Below are 17,007 nucleotides of genomic sequence, written 5' to 3' on the forward strand. Positions count from 1 at the left end.
TACATCCAATTTCAGCAAGAAGAAGCTATGGAAAATGAGACCTTCACCCCTTACCCCAAGATTTTGAGCCCCAATTGTTTGAGGGGGGATGATGATAGTGTTCTGTGTACTTATTTTGTGTTATCCTTGCTATATTGTTTTATTGTTATGATATTATTGATCCTATGTAATGGATACGAAGATCTAGGGGTGGACATTTGAATTATTAATAATTATTTTGGGATGATTGATTGAAGAGATTATCTGGCTGGGATCTAGGGGTGGATCACATTTGAATCGTAAACCAATATTTGGGAATGTCACTGAATGATATGTTTTGCTTTATTGTGAATGATATGTTTTAGTTTCCTGCATAATTGGATCACAATGTTCTAGGATACATAATTTAATTTGATTTATGATTGGATTGTGCATCCTAGAACATTGTGAGGGGTGGAGTGTAGCCAGAATGGACTTTGTTTTCTTTGAATGACTCAGCTCGCCTCGTTGAGCTTCCCTGGACACTGGGGCTTGCTCTTCCGGGGCAGGACCAGAGCTTCCTGTGTGATGAGTCGTGGCGCCGGCTGAGGGGAGGGGTGTTAACGTGGTCTACGCTGGGGGAGGGGCCAAGTCAAGAACCAATCGGCCCTGGTCATTCAGGCGGCGCTTGATGATGTCAAAAACTCTATAAGAGGGGAGAGGACAGCTTGAAGATCCTCCTTTCCTTTTCCGGTTGGAGCCAGAGACACCTACAGCCGAAGCTGAGCTGCCGGTAGCAGAGCTGACTAGAGGCTAGTGGGTAATCTTCTTACCGTAGAGGGGAAGCATGTATACGATTTTGCCTTATACCATCTCGCTTCTCTGTGGCCTTTTGGTTACCCTTATAAGGCGGACTTATTGGGCCTGGAGGCTTTTGATGAAAATATCAAAATGGGGACGCTGGTTTGTGGGCTTGTTATTGTGGAGTGTAAATACATGCTTTAGTTCTCCTGCCTTTTGCCTAGAGAATTCCTTATATCCTGCGGTTCCGGACCTTTTAGGCACATATGAGATTCTCTTTGAAATCATAAATTCTGCCTTCCTAATATAAATGGTTATACTATTTCACAGATGGTTGTAGTATTTCCAACCATCACCTGGAGAAAAGTTTTCACTTAACATTTTAATATGTAGTGGTAATTAAACTCATCCAAGTCTAGCCAGTCATTGGCTTACCACATTTTTGTTACCTGAAATAATTTCTTCCCTTTGAAGTCACTGTTTTTAATGTAATATTTTTCTTCTGTATGTAGACTCATTCACAAATAAAGAAGTACCTCTGAGTAGACCCAAGGTATAATCCTGGTAAAAGAGTAACCATTTTCAGATCCACACAGATATGCCAAAACACTTTTATACTTGATGATACTCAACAGAAGCTTCATTTTTTAATATATATTGGTACACTGTGACAAGAGATTCCATCTGTGATTTCTGGATAATTTAAGATCATGAAAGGTCACTTAAATCTTCTTGAGTGGCTAAACGATGATCAGAGGAAAGTATACTTGCTTCCAACAGGGATCACCATCTTGCTTTTCTCCTAGCTTGCCATGCCATTGAGTTCTACCCAAATTCCATGTTTCTGTTGGTTTCAGTGTAGGTAGCTCTATATATAACAGTCTTCATGGCTGATGGCAGATTTGGTACAATATATTTAAACTTGAAGGCAGCCCTGATAAATTTCTTAAATAAAAACAACTATCTGTGAATCATTTTTTAAATTCTCTCTCAATCAACAAATGACATGATCCACGTGTCCAATCACTTAGTAGTCCGATACATGGGATACTGCACATTTGAAGCCCAAGCTTTATCCTGACCGCCGATTTTATAACCCAAATAAAAGTTTGCATGCTTTCTTACCTGCCAGAAAAAAAGTTTAGTCACAGATTTAAAAGTTAGCAGATGGCACACTTAAAATTATTCAGATGAACAAAATTTATGAGGCATAATGAAAAAATGTTTTTAGACTGGGTTTCCCATTTCACACAGTCTGGAAGTATAGGGGCTATTTAAGGACCTAATCTCAACTCCGAAAGTCACAGAAGCTTTGATATGACCCAATTCCAACCTACTGATCAAATAAAAATTTCACAAAGGATTTTTCAAAAAGAAAAGGAATAATGGGCTTACTTTCAGTTATCAAGAGAGTTCTATTCTCACCAGACTTTTCCATTATGAATTTTGATAACAAAGCATCAGTTTAATCATAGGCTAATAGATTAAAAACACAGAGACAGATTCATAGACAACAAAATGTTTATAGCATACTTTCTGTGATAACAAAGAATTGGAAACAAAGTTGATGCCCATCAACTGGGAAATGATAAAACAGATTGTGGTATGTAAGCATAATAGACCATTGTACTGTAGGAAATGAGGAATATGATGAATACTGAGAAGGATAGAAAGATTTATATGGATGAATAATGAAGAGTGAAATAAGGAGAGTTAAGAAAACAATGCACACAATGAACAATATAAACAAAAAGAACAACCACAATAAAGTATCAACACTGAATGTTGCAAAACTATAAAGAACAAGCATGGGTTGAAAGAAAAGATATGAAAAGATTCTCCCACTCTATCAGAAGGTCCACAAATGCTGTGCAATAAATATATTTTAATATTTTCTTGATGTACTGATCAGATTTGCTGTTTTTTTCCTTTCAAAAATATGGTTATATGGGATGGTTTTCTAGGAGGTGGAAAAAGAGAAACACTGAGTGAAACTGAGTGACTCTAAGGTGGTATGTATGTATGTATCCTGTATGATTTACAAGGATTTATTTTTAAAATATCAAGATGGTAAATTTTTGGAGAGACAGGAGGATGTAATAATAAATCTCACTATCAACTATACAATTTTTGGTTTACAGAAAAACTGTTACTCATATTCCAAGTTGTTTAATGAAATAATTTATATATTATATAATCTTGTTTAAAAAAAAACAAAAAAGGTTATTTTAGGACAGTTTTGTATTCTAAACAAGTTAATTAGCAAATTATATGCCAAAGAATATAAAGGAAATATATATTCACAGGTACCATTCAATAACATTTTTATGGTGAACCCTGGTCAACTTGTTACTGAAACACTAAACCTCAACAGTCAGTACAAACTTGGGAAAAGAACAACTTTTTAATTGCTGAGAAGCCTTACTAAATGGAATAAAGATGAAGTACAAGCTTTGTATAAAACTTTTTTATAAAATGAAGACTTCCCTTTGGTTTTAAATCTTATCCTAAGCAAACTATTCGGGAAACAATGTGCAAAACCAAATGGGCTACTCCTCACAATTATCACCACCACTTCCTATTTGGAAATTTTAAACACAGAATAAACAGCAAAACTATATACCAGTTTTAAAACCTGGCTAAAGAAGACATTATAGCACTCTGAATATAGCAATACAACTCCAGCTTTAGCAAAATTTCAAAAGTATCTTTATTAGAAAAACATAACATTTTTCATAATATCCATATTTATTCTTTGTTCCATTATAAGGGCAAAGGATTTTTACTAGCAATGATTATTTCAAAAATATTTAATTATTCAAGTCATATATAAGAGCCAAAAAAACCCTATTTTGTTCTTTTCTGCTCTATGCATCTTATTACCTTAAGAGTCAATTTTCTAACAATGGCTAATACTGAAAAGCAGCTTATACAAGCAACTTGGTACAGTAAGAGGAAGTAAGTTTTCTCTGCAGTATACAAGATTTGGAATGAAATAGATCACAACTAATGTGATTTCATTATTTTACTACCAAAAAGGGAGAAAAGATTGTTTATATGAAGATGGGCTTACCTTGAACATAAAAAATGATGAGCAGATAGGCTCCCCAAAATGTGATGTAAATGCTTAGCTGAGTCATTGTTCAGTTTTTAATCTTCCCTGTGAACTGTCCCCCTGAGCAACAGGTCTTGTTACTCGATGAATTTTAAACTCGTCTGTTTGGTGAAATTCTGCCTGCAATAGTTTGACAATTACTCCAACTTCTACTGCTGTTTCCTGCTTCCTGAAAGATAAAATGAAAGTAAGGGAGTGAGTAAACTTAAATGCTATAAAAACTTCTCAAAACAAGAAAGGAATAAAGCAAAAACGTGTTTTCAAAAGACAAGCTATAACTGAACCAATGCAAAGATCTCTTTTTGTTCCTTGACACAAGCCACTCTGATTCAAGAGCTGCTTTAAAAATTATTTACTAAATCAGATTTTAAAGAAAATATACTAGTGAAAGCACCTTAGCATTGCTGTTTAAGAAAACATTTAAGAAGTACAGCCAGATACAGAGTCAGGCTAAACAGACCTTCAACAATTTCCTCATGCTCTCTTTAAGCTAGCCAGAATCTAACAAGTTTTCAACTACAAAAAGATCTTGACTAGTTTCCATAAATGGTGTTACCTGAAAAGGCAAGTCTACCTGACTATAAATCATGTCTAATTGGATTTAACAGCATTTTAAGAACAGAATATTAATCTAAAGAAAATTAAATAAACTGGATCAAATTGCAAGAATACTACAGAAATTCTTTCCAAGGGTGCTTTTTTTAAAAGCCATCATTAACAAAGGCAATTTTAGTTCTTAAATGTCTGGAAAACAACATAACAACATAACTAACAAAGACAAAGGCTATTTACATAGATTCAAGTCCTATCTGTCAGTCTTTCTAAGGCTTTTAAGTTGTATTCACAGCGGAGAGGAGATGGACTAGAGATGTAAAATAAGGTGTACATTCTTAGACCTGACCAATTGTGTTCATTTCTTTTATTTGACTGTACTTATTTGGAGGTGAGGGAGGGCAGAAAGTTAGTGAGTAAGTGATAGAAAAATAACATCAACAAAAACATTTTAAAATCACCAAAGAAAGTGAAAAGAGTTCAGAATGGGGACACAATAGAGGACAATTTTACAGAGGTTGTTAAATTTAATATAAACTTTAAAAAGACACAAACCATGTAGCAGAAGTCTTTGTTAGAGCAAAACATTTTTGTTTGTTTACAAGCTGCAGAGAAGTTGCTGGCCTGCATTCCTAGTGGAAGTTTCCTTGCCAAGAATCTCCTACCTCATTTAAAGCAAAGGTCCCAGTCTCCTCACCTGATTCTAATCTCCTGGGGTGACTTTCATAAAAATTTGATTCCACGGGATTCTATTGTTCTTTTTTCAAAAATTCTGAAACCTGCTATCCCCAAATACGTGTCAGAATCTACCCAGGTTTCCTGTCCTTCCCAACCATAAATTCCAAGATGCCAAGGTCACTTTACCCCATGGATGACATAATTTCCGGCCCAACAATCAGTTTCTCTTATTTGGTGAGTACTGGATCTAAGATATAAGTTCCCCTCCTTGGTTCCTTCACTTTTTGAAGGAAGAAATGACCACTGAGGCAAGTCAAGAAATTATTTAGCTGCTATGTTTTGAGCAGAGAGACTGCTCTACCAGGTGTCCAAAGAAGTGAAACCTCCCTCATTCCTGGCAGTCTGTGGGTGCTTTACTCAGCTCTTCCATCTGCACTGTTGTTCACAATGTCAACAACACTGCTTCCTTTTCTACTTCTGTCATCTTTACCTGCTCCCTCCTCCCTGCTTGCTCGGTCTCTTCACATGAACTCATCTGCTTACAATGCTACTCTGCTCCCCCTTCCCTCCTTTTAAAAGGATCCTATTCTTTTTTAATATACTCTTTCAAAGTCATTCTCTATTCATAGGTCTCATCCCACAAAGTCCCAGGGTCAAACCTGCTTCCTTGGGATAGAGTAAATATCTAGTTTACTCTGTCTGTTAGTCATGTCTTGTAATTTTTTTTCAATTGTGTAGAGATAGCTGAAAATGTGGGTTTCACTGCTGACCTGTTTCTTGTATTCTGTGTCTCGCAAAGTTCTGGACACCTCTACTGTTATTCTTCATATGATACAACTCTACTCTATGTTGATGCCAGAGGTGATCAGTGGGGTATATTCAATGGGGGTAGGGGTGACACAGATCTACACTTTAGGGAAAGCAATCTTATAGCTAAATGGATGATGGATCAGAGTGGAAAGAGACCTGTCACAGGGAGCCAGAAAGGTGTTAAAATCGTCCAAACACAAGGTGATGAGATCCCACATCAGCATAGTGGGAGTGTCCAGAAAAGAGAAGGATGCATATGTAAAAGAGATATTATGAAGGCAGAACTGAGAGAACTTGGCAAGAGACTGGGATGAAAGAGAGGAAGGAGGTCAGGAGGACCTGTAGGATGTGAACATGGGCGGGACTAGAAAGATGGTGATGGCTTTGACAAGTAAGAGGAAAATGAGGAAGAGGACAGAGTGAGGGAGAAAGGCAATAAGATGAGTTTTGGAATATTGAGTTTTAGATATCTACGGAGCATCCAGTTTGAGATGTTTGATAGACAGTGAGAGATGCCAGAAAGAAGTCTGGGCTGGATAAAAAGATGCAGGAATCATTAGCATAGAGATGATAACTGAATCCACAGGAGTTGAGGAGATCACTAAATGAAGTAATATAGAGAGAAATGAAGAGAGTCCAGGATAGAGCACTGGAGAATACCTACGATTAGTGGGTATGACTTGGATAAAGATCTAACGCAGGAGACCGAGAACAGGAGGGGGGGAGAAACAGGAGAGAGCATTGTAAAAAAAAAAAACCCTTCATCCTGCACTCCAGAGGTTTTCTTAAGCTCCTTCCTGTCTCCTGGAACTTCCAATCCAGTAGAATCACTTTGCCCCTCCAGGTCATGTGATCCTGCCATCATTTCATTCTCTGTCTCTCCTTTTTCATGACAAAACTCTCAGGAAAAGTTCACTACACTTTTATCTCCACTTGTTCACCTCCCACTCAATTTTTAATCTGGCTCTTGATCATTCTACTACTGAAATTGCTCTCAGATGCCAGATAGTCTCTTAGCTGCTAAATCTAATGGACTTTACAGTCAGTCCCTATGCTCTCTTGACCTTCCTGCAGCTTTTCTAACTGTGGGCTAACACTTTCTCCCATATAGCATTTTTCCCTCTGAATTCCACAGCCTAGCTTTCTCCTGGTTTTCTTCTAACCTAACCTGCTCGGTGTCCCTTGCACACTTAAGCACAAGGGCCCTTCTCCTAAGGTTGGTCCTGTCTGACCATGAGCAAATTACTTAATCTTCAAGCATTAGTTTCCCCATCTATAAAATGGGGGTGATAATACTTGTTCTTTCTGAGAGGGTTATACGGATCGAGTGCAATGGTATGTAATGACATATTTAACAATGAACAATATCCTGAAAATTAATCCTTACTCTAGAAATTTTTTTAAAAGAATGAAATTATCTAGAGATTAAGACAAATAAAGTCGTCCATAAGAAAATCTCAAACTAGGGACAGAAGTAACTTTCTTTTGAACAGTTGTTGAAGCTAGTTACAAATTTTAGTTAACAAGAATTAGGAGAAGGATGTGTTTTAAGAGACAAATTTATAGGGTAAAATTTATTAGTAAGTTACTATCCTATCACCTTTCTGAAAAGTTAAAAAATGGGAGAGGCAGGCTTTTGCGCCCCTTTGTTTCCTTTTTTAAAAATACTGTTTACATGCACAAAAGCAAATTCAGAGACAGGAATAGGCTGTCTGCCGGAGCACTGTTTATAAAGACCTGTGATAACTTATCTGAACCCTGTGTGACCATTAATGGAGGTCAAGTGTAAAGGGTCCCGCAAACTACAGCTTAAAACTGTCAATGTAAACACCTACAATGGCCATTTGTTAGTTCAAGGTCAATTTTAAACTCTTTTTGCAAGATAAAGTGAAGATATCTAAAGGGTCTTATACAATGTAATTACCTTGCTACTAAGCATCTCAGCCTCACCCCCCTCAAAAAAAATAGCAACTGTTTTAAGATACAAACAAAAATGATGATTTTTAGCACTGGGTTTTCCTTTATAAAGATAAAGAAAAATGTATCAAAAGCATAAGAATATTGATTTGCACTAAAAACAATTTTTAGTGCTACAAATCTGATTCGTTTTGTTACTCAAAAACTATTCTCTGTACTGGAATTCCAGGAGATGAAATGTGAGTACACTCCCTCTCCAAATGACCTTGTATTCATTCTAAATACACCATGTCTATATTTACGTGTGTGCACATTGTTTTTCCTGTTAGAAAATAAGCTCCTTGAGGGAAGAGAATGTTTCACTTTAATCTTTGTATCTTCAGACCTTAGTACAATGCCTGACACATAGCAGGCACTTGAAGCATTTGTTGATTGATTTTATTATCACAGAATTTTAGTGCTAAAAGAGATCCATAGAATATCATAATCCGACCTCTGATCTTGCAGATGTGTAAACAGACTGAAAGAGGTTAAGGGACTTGTCTGAAGACCTACTGCGGGTCAGTGGTAGAGCCAGGATTAAAATCCAAGTCACCTGACTCCCTGGTCAGTTGTCTTCCTAAACTGATACTATGCTGTTCTTTATTCAAATTCAACTAATTTTAGGGGTTGAATTATCTATTTTTGAACTACAGGGCATCTAACTTCCACCAAGCCACTTCCATTGACCATTCTGACAAACAAAAGCCTTTAAAACACAACTTTCTAAAATGTACTGGTGGAGAAAAGAGAATTTACAAAACATATGCCATTGTGCATCCAATACGTCAACAAAAAAAAAATTCCATAAAAGCCAAACTGTCTAACATTGACGTTTTTGAAACTGCCATCTTCTAAGCATCTATAGAACAATATGAAAATGTCACAGTTTCTCTCCTAAGCTCCAGTCTCCAATCACCAACTGCCTTTTGAACATCTGGGCATCTCAAATTCAACATGCCCCAAATAGAACTCATAATTTTTCCCCAAAATCTTCCCTCTGCCCCTTTCCCAATTCTTACTACTGAGTGTACCACTACCCTGCCAGTCATCTACTAGGCTCACAACCTTGGTATCACCTTGGCCTCCTCACTCTAACTCACCCCACAGAGCCAAACTGCTGCCAAAGCTTGTTGTTTCCACCTTCACATCACTCAGATGCATCCCTTTTCTCCACTAACAGTCACCACTACAATACAGCTCCTCATCACCTTTGCCCAGACTACTACAATAACAACCTGATTGGTTTGTCTGACTCATGTCTCTTCCCATATTCCAAACCATTCTTCACTAAACTGCCAAAGTGATTTTCTTAAAACATATATCAAAAAATGATAATGTCATACATTCCACTCTCATTCCACCCTGATTTGGTAAACTCCAGTGGCTCCCTATTGCCTCCAGGATCAAATAAGAAAAGTCCCCCATTTGGCATTTGATGCCATTTACAACCCGGCCCCTTCCTACTTTTCCCAGTATTTTTGCTGTGCTCCTCTCCACAAGTTCTACAATTGAGCCCACCAGCCCACTTGCAGCTCCTCCTAGATGCCCTACTCCAAGCCTTTTCATCAGCTATTCCCCATTCCTGGAATGATCTTCCACCCTTACCTCTACCTTTTAACTCCCCCGGATCCAAGACTGAGTTCAAATCCCACCTTCCACAGGAGGCAGACTGTTACATATGGAGAACAGTAAGTAAGTGAGCAGTGTATGAAGGAAAAAGATTAATAATAAATCTAGAAAGGTAAGCTGGGGTTAGATTGTAAAAGACTTTAAATGCCAGAGGATCTTGTATTTTATCCCAAGGGAAATGAGCCACAAAAACTTTTGGAACAGAAAAAAATGTCATGTTCATACTTGTATTTTTAAGAATATCAATTTACAAGGTATCGAGGATGGACTGGAGAGGAAAGGGACTAGAAAGAGAATTTGGAATTCCTTTATGAGCTACTGCAATAGTCCAGCAGGGCATGAAATGGTGTGGTTGTAGTTGGGGGTGGAGGGGGAGAAGGGAACAGAAAGAATTGATAAGTCTTGGAAACTGAGTGGATACTGTAGGAGGGTAAAAATAATAACTAACATTTACATAGTGCTTCCAAACTGGCAAAGTACTTTACAAATATCATCTCATTTGATCCTCACAACAACCCCTTAAGACAGATGCTACTGTGATTCCCATTTTACAGATGAGAAGACTGAGGTAGACTGGTAAAGTGACTATCCAGGATCACATAGTTATTAAGTATCTAAAGCCATATTTCAACTTGGCTCTTCTTGATTCCAAGTCCAACACTACCCACTGCACCACCTTACTGCCCAGGATAAAAAGTAAAGGGTGATTCCTAGGTAGCAAACCTAAGTGGCTAGAAGAATGGTGGTATTCTCAACAGAAATAGGAGCTTTAAAGGGAAGGGTGGGCTTAAGGTGAAAGATGAGTTCGGTTTTGGACATAACTTGGGTACATCAAGGAGAAGTCAAAGGCAGTGGTGTTGCTGTAGTGGGCCTCAGGAGAAAGATGAAAGCTAGATGTATAGATATGGATATCTAGATCTGGAAGCATCTGCATAAAAATGATAGCAGAATGAGTGTACTGAGAAAAGAAGAAAGATAGAACCTTCGGGTACATCCATGAATAAGAGATGTAATGTGGATGATAAACTTACAAAGGAAACCAAAAGGCATGTCATCAGACAAAGAAGAAGAGAACTACAAGACAGCAGTGTCACAAAGACCCAGGGAGGAAAGAGTAGACAAGAGGAGGAAATGATCAACAAGGTCACTGAAAGTAGAGAGGTCAAGAAAGAAGAGCCCTGAGAAAAGATGAATGGATTTCTTAGCCAGAAAGACCACTGGTGACCTCAGAAAGAATAGTTTCTGTTAAGTGGTAAGAACAGAAGTCAATTTGCAAAAAAAAAAAAAATGAACTAAGTAGATGGTGAGAAAGCATCTATAACAGCAGACAGGCAGAGGTTTTTTTAGGAGTTTGTGGAAGATAGGAGAGATACAGAATAATTAGCTTTAGGGGATGATAAAGGAAAGCACAGGTTAAGGATGATAAGGATCTGGGCATATTTGTAGGTAGCAGGGAAGGAGTCAACTGATAAAGAGGGTTGTATATTACATACACTACCAGACTAGTTCGATGTGTTGGTTAGTTTTGCTGAAGTAAGTTTTACCCTCTTTTGTTTTAAATGTTTGTTACAAGGGATGGTTTAGTAAGTATTCAGAAATTAATATTACATAAAAACAAAAATCATCAGTAAAAATAAGAAAAAAGTTTAAGGAAAATGGAAGGTAGAAAATGATCGATGGTCAAGCTCAAGAAGAAAAATGAGTGAGATATCAAGGGAACAAGTAGAAGGATGGGCCAGGAAAGGGGCCACCTCTCTCTCCAAGATGAGGACAAAGAAGAAGAGGAAGATTGAGGATGCTAAGACCATATGAAATATGGATTTGGGGAAGAGAGGGAAGCTATGGATGGATGACCTCAATTCAGTTAAGCAAAAATAAAGGTCCCCTGCTGAGAGGGAGGGAGAGGGCAAGTTAATGATGCCTTTGGTTTCCATGTATTTTGTAATTCCATTTTTACTAGACTAGCATGCTCATTACTGAGAAATCTATAGTCTGGATTCTGATTATTCTTATTAAATACCTCTCTCTAGAGAAAATTATGCTAATGTTTTGGGGGCTTCAGCTCTGCAGGAGTACTGAGGCCAAAGCCAAAAGAATACAAGACTCCAGGCATTGCAGAGATTCTGGGAGTATAATAGACAGTGGCTGGTAGGAGTTGGAGGCTCTTTCTCTTCCACCAGGCTTGGTAACATTTTACCCCAAGGCTTAGTCACAGAAGGATCTACGAGAATCTTACTGCCAAGGAAGTATAAAGGGCTAGAATAATTTTTCATTGATCTATGGAGAGTGTGCTTCATTTCTTCTACCAGTGATAAATAACAGCTAAATATGCACAAAAGGCAAGTTGGTCTCTCTCACAATGTAATGAGGCTAGAGAAATACCTCTACAAGTCTTCAAGGAGAATTAAGTTGCTCGTAAGGCAGAGGGGAATCATAACCTATATCAGTGAGAGCTGAAGGACATGCCATAAAGTAGGCAACCATATAGCAGAGAGTAAAGTTGGACTCTTGAATGTCAGCAGCCTCTCACATTCAAAACAAGGGCAAAGTGGATCCACTAGTGCTACCTGGATAGATTTATCAAGTATATAATATTATTATTATATTATATATATACATATATATAAGAGGAAGAGACCAGCTGTTGCAGCTAGTGACTCTCTGATGAGAGATACATAGGCAGCTACCATCCAGGCTTCTGAAGAGAACAACAGAAAGGACTATGTTCCAGGGGTATCATCTGGAACATGGAAGAAAGCATAAGTCTTGTTACAATTGAAAACCACTATAGATTCTTAGTAATTTTTATGGGGAAGAATGTCACTGTTAGCAGGCCAGAAAGCATTGTGAGGAATTATAATAGCCATAGTCATTTCTATGATGCTTTCAATTTTGCAAAGCACTTTACATACATCATCTTATTTGATCTTCACAACAGCACAGGTGGTATTTTCTTCCCTACTGACAAATAAAAGTGAAAGCATTTCGAAAGAGAGGAAAACTTGGAAAATTAAAATTTACTTAATTAGACAGTATAGGACAAAAGGATTTAGTTTCCAAAACTTAATTATAGATGTTTAATTATTGAAAGGTCTTGATCTATGACAGAATACATAAAGAGAATCAAGAGAAAATATATTAGTCTAGTGTCTTACAAATCCGATCCAGATTTTAACCTGAAAAAAGAAGAGGGGAAAAACTATCCTCATCTATCTGCCAAGGAAGAATAACAGGAAAAATATCAGTAGGGAAGACCAGTAATCCACAAGAAGCAATAGCCCCAAAGAGAAAAAGCTATATAATTCAGGGTGTCAGGTATTTATCTACAAATGCAAAAGTTATAAACCACAAAAATGCAAACAAAGCAAGGAGACAAATTCAGTTTCATAGGTATCACTGAGACTTGTAAAGGTCCAATCCAAGCCAATCCAGCAACATTTATTAACTATGTGCTGGCACTATAACTAAGTGCTGAGGAAACAGAGATAAAATAAAAAATAACCACTGCCCTACCCCAGCTTACATGCTACTCACACTCTACTGGGGAGAAACCTGGGGAGGAAGCCTGTGAGCATAGATAAATTTGAAGTAGGATAAAACACTAAACCAGATCAAGAAGGGCTTCCATAGCAGGTGGCACATGGACTGAACCCACCTGACTGGCCTTGGGGCTGAAATACAGTTCTGGGAAGAAATACTTAATTCATAAGAAACAGTCTATGTGAGAGGGGTGAAATTGTCACACTCTATGTTATGTTGATGACAAAAAAACTAGAGAGGAGCATGGTGGGAAGCACTTTGGTGAGAATGAACAAAAGGACAAAACCAAAATATTATGTTTGGAACATATTTGAACGGAAGGAAGAAACAGCCAAGGAATTCAGTAAAGAGATCTCAAACAGGCTCTAAAAGCATGACATCATAGCGAGGAGGGACTTCAATCATCCTCCATGAACTGGCCCTTTCTGCCTTTGCTAAAAGCAGGGTGGCTGATCAAGTCTTATCTCATTTTAATGTTAACTTTATTCTTCAAAAAGCAGACTAGAAAAGAAGTGCTATTCTGAATCTGATTATGGCCAAAAAAGAGCATTTATTATTGAGGAAGAAATGATGGCGAATTTGAGGGCACATGATCGTTGGATTTTTTTAATGATACAAATCAAGGCTTGATTTAATTGTTTTATGGAGTGTTTAGAATTGAGAAAAGTGATGGAGAAAGTGTTAATGCAGAGTAAACTTAAAGTGTGTTTATCGTTGTTCAATTATCAGTTGTGTCCAACTCTTCGAGACCTCATTTGGGGTTTCCTTGGCAAAGATACTGGAATGTTTTGCCATTTCCTTCGCCAGCTCATTTTTCAGATGAGGAAACTGAAGCAGAGTTAAGTGACTTGCCCTGGGTCACACTAAGTATCTGAAGCCAGATTTGAACTCAGGTCTTCTTGAATCCAGGCTGGGCACTCTTAACCATTATGCCACTTAGCTGCCCTTTTAAAAATGTGTAGTGAGTACTTTGAGGGGGTGGGGAGCTGGTTGTTAAACATTTGCCAGCATACTCCTGGCTCCAGGGTAAGTGCTCTTTACATTGTACTACACTGTCTGCTCTGGTATACCCTTAAACTTTCCTTTTTAAAAAAATTCAATTTCATTTTATTTTCCTTTCCAAATTCTCTCCTTCCCATTCCTCACCCAATGAGAAAGCAAGAAAAACAAAACCTATTACTGTGTTGGTAAACAAAATGGGCTCTTAGCACTCAGTTCAACCAAGTGCCCTTGAAGAGTTTGGCCTTTGTTTCCTTGATTAGATTGGGAGTCCTTGGTGATCTTCTTGCCTCAGCGGAGGGCCTAGTTTACACATGAGTTTGAGTGACATGTTTGGGAATCAGAGGCTTTTAGACCACATGGGTTTAAGTCACCTCTTTGTGATGATTCTAGGTCACGTGGGTGAGTCCATGTGTGACTCACCCCTGAAAAAAGATATAAAACCAGGTGTTGGCTTTCTCTTTTTCAGAGCTCTTACCCACAGCCATCGTGGCGCACGTGACTCTGGGCCAGCCCTTGTTATGAGCTCCCGGGCTGAACCTAGATGTTGGTAACTATGAATTGTATTTAGTCTGTCTGTCGATGTTTGTAATTTGTTTGTATTTTGCTCTGAAGTTCAGGGTGCTGGATTTTTCCCCTGAACTAAGTGAATGGTATTTGTATGCTGAATTAAAGTAAACTTGTCAACCCCTTAACGTTGCTTTCCTTAGTAAAGCAGATCAAACGAACCTGGGCTTTTGCAGCGTGCTGGTAGCATGCTTGTTGTTGGGCCTGTGTTGGTCTTTCACCCCCACAACAGCTGCTAGCTGGATTGTTGAAACCATTACAGATACATAAAGACATACAAAACAAATTTCCACATTAGCCAGATTGTCGATCTTTAGAATTTGTGGTAGAGGAATCAGACTTGAACTTGAAATTTTGGGAGAATGGATTTCAAAAAATTCAGATAGAAGATAAGCAGGCTCCCATGGCTTCTCATCAAGAAGCATTATTGTAAAAAGAGTGGGAAGATCTCAAGAATGAAATTCTAACACACACACACACACACACATACAGTGATGATAAGGAAGAAGCTACCTTAGAGGTCCACTCTGAAGTCTTAAGACTACTGTGGATACAAACAGAGAATTCACCAACCAGTTTATACTTTAGAGCAAGTAACAAGGAACAATTATAAAAGAATAGCCTTTACCTGTAACAACAGTTTTTAGAAGCTAAAGATCAATGATGGGTGGAGGTCACAGATGAATGCTAAAGACAATCAGTACTTTTTTTTAATCTATATAAGTGACAAGAGGACCATCAAAAAGAGACTCTGTGTACTCCTGAGAGTATACAGAGATATGATAATAGAGGTAAGTCAGCACTACATGAATCTTATGTGCTTTAGCTTCCTCTGTCAAGGACAGTGATTTCTGGAGGAGGAATCCCACCAGGTCGATGGTGCTGCCTCCCCTTCCATCTCTCAGCTTCTCTACCAGGACTCTCCCAATGCCTTCCAGCTGCCAGTCTTTCCCTCACAATCATGTTGTATCTATTCTAGACAGAACTACACATGTTCATGTTTTTAGTTCCTCACCTTTTGAGCTGTAGACTCCTAAAGGGCAGAGATGGTTTTTTGTCTTAGTGTCCTCCTCAGTGGCTGGCATAGAATACACACTGAAATATGCTTGTGGATGTATTAATTAGTGTGAGAATTTCATCCACAAAGTAGATTGAAATCACAACTGCTTCTTAATTTAGGAGATATTTTAAAAAGTGTGCCCACAGCCACAGAGCCAAGAAGTACCAGGAAAGTTTGCCAAAGCTTTTCCTGATTTCAAGTGAACACAGTTCTGAACCCAGAGTCCAAGTCCTAGGTCCAGATCTCTCCTTGGATCTGACTTGGACTAGCTGTGTGAAAAATCACTGGCAATTTATCTATGAGTGTCAATTTCCTCACTAATAAACCGGGCACGATACTCACAAGGTATTCTAGTGCCTCTGAAGCACAACATGCCTCAGGGGGTTGTCTGGAGGCTCAAACTGTAAGGGGAAGAAGAGACTGAAAATGGTTAACAAGTGTTGAAAGAGAAGATAACTGAAAAAACTAGGAGACCACTTAGATGACCTCAATAAACTCCAGTCACCAGGACTAGATAAATTATATTCCAGAGTCCTGAAAGAACTGAGAAATATGGTTATCAGCCCACTGCCAGTAATCTCTGAAAAAACTGTGGTGAACAAGAGAGTTGTTCAAAGAGAATGATGATTTGTTCCCATTTAAAAAAAAAGTTAATGTAGTCCACAAACTACTCGCCAATGAGTGTAATGTCTATCCCTGGCATGGTTATTGTTATCATTCTTGTTTATTAATGATGATGGACCAGATGACTAATAGGATCTTCTCTAACTCCTAAGTTTCTTTCATCCTCTGATATATATGCAATAAACAGTACTGTTAACCTGATATTTGGTGTAATATTTTCTTTAAGTAAGAAGATATTATACATGCTAATATTTTGCATAATGCTTATATTAGACCTTCATTCATAAGGAAAAAGAAAAATACACGTATAGGGTATGTTGGTGATGATACTTATCTTTCAACTATTACCACAAGTGAAATATTAAAGGGTTTTTAATGGAAAAGATGAGGAAGTAAATACCAAAAGAATAAGAGAAAAGCCAACACTATTGATCCCAAGGCTCAGCAAGAAAGACTATTAGAAAGCAAAAGTGATAAGCTACAAAAGGCAGTGCCCACCAGTCCACTGGCCCTATTTCCACACTCTTGCCAGAAGTCGTCACTGAATAGAGTAAGCATTGTGGAGAAGGGGTCTGCCATTCCCCACCAACTGCCAACTGCAGGGAAGGCAGGCCAGCCTGGCTAACACAGTAGGCATTCTGAAGACCAAACAGGAGCTGGCATGTTTCGGGAAGTGTGATTGTAGCCAGGAGTCCTACTCTCTGGGCCTCAGTTT

General features: G+C 38.1%; 1 protein-coding gene across 1 annotated transcript in view; it reads right to left on the reverse strand.

The window, feature by feature from the left end:
- The window catches only part of BMPR1A (bone morphogenetic protein receptor type 1A), a 129,699-nt gene that overhangs the window by 35,356 nt on the left and 77,336 nt on the right, over positions 1-17,007 (reverse strand). The window contains exon 3 of the mRNA XM_036736386.1: positions 3,833-4,043. Coding sequence (XP_036592281.1) covers positions 3,833-3,899 — 67 coding nt within the window. The 5' untranslated portion in view covers positions 3,900-4,043. The remainder of the gene's footprint in view (positions 1-3,832; positions 4,044-17,007) is intronic.

The sequence above is a fragment of the Trichosurus vulpecula genome, chromosome 8, assembly GCF_011100635.1.
Source record: "Trichosurus vulpecula isolate mTriVul1 chromosome 8, mTriVul1.pri, whole genome shotgun sequence".
Taxonomy (NCBI): Eukaryota; Metazoa; Chordata; class Mammalia; order Diprotodontia; family Phalangeridae; genus Trichosurus; species Trichosurus vulpecula.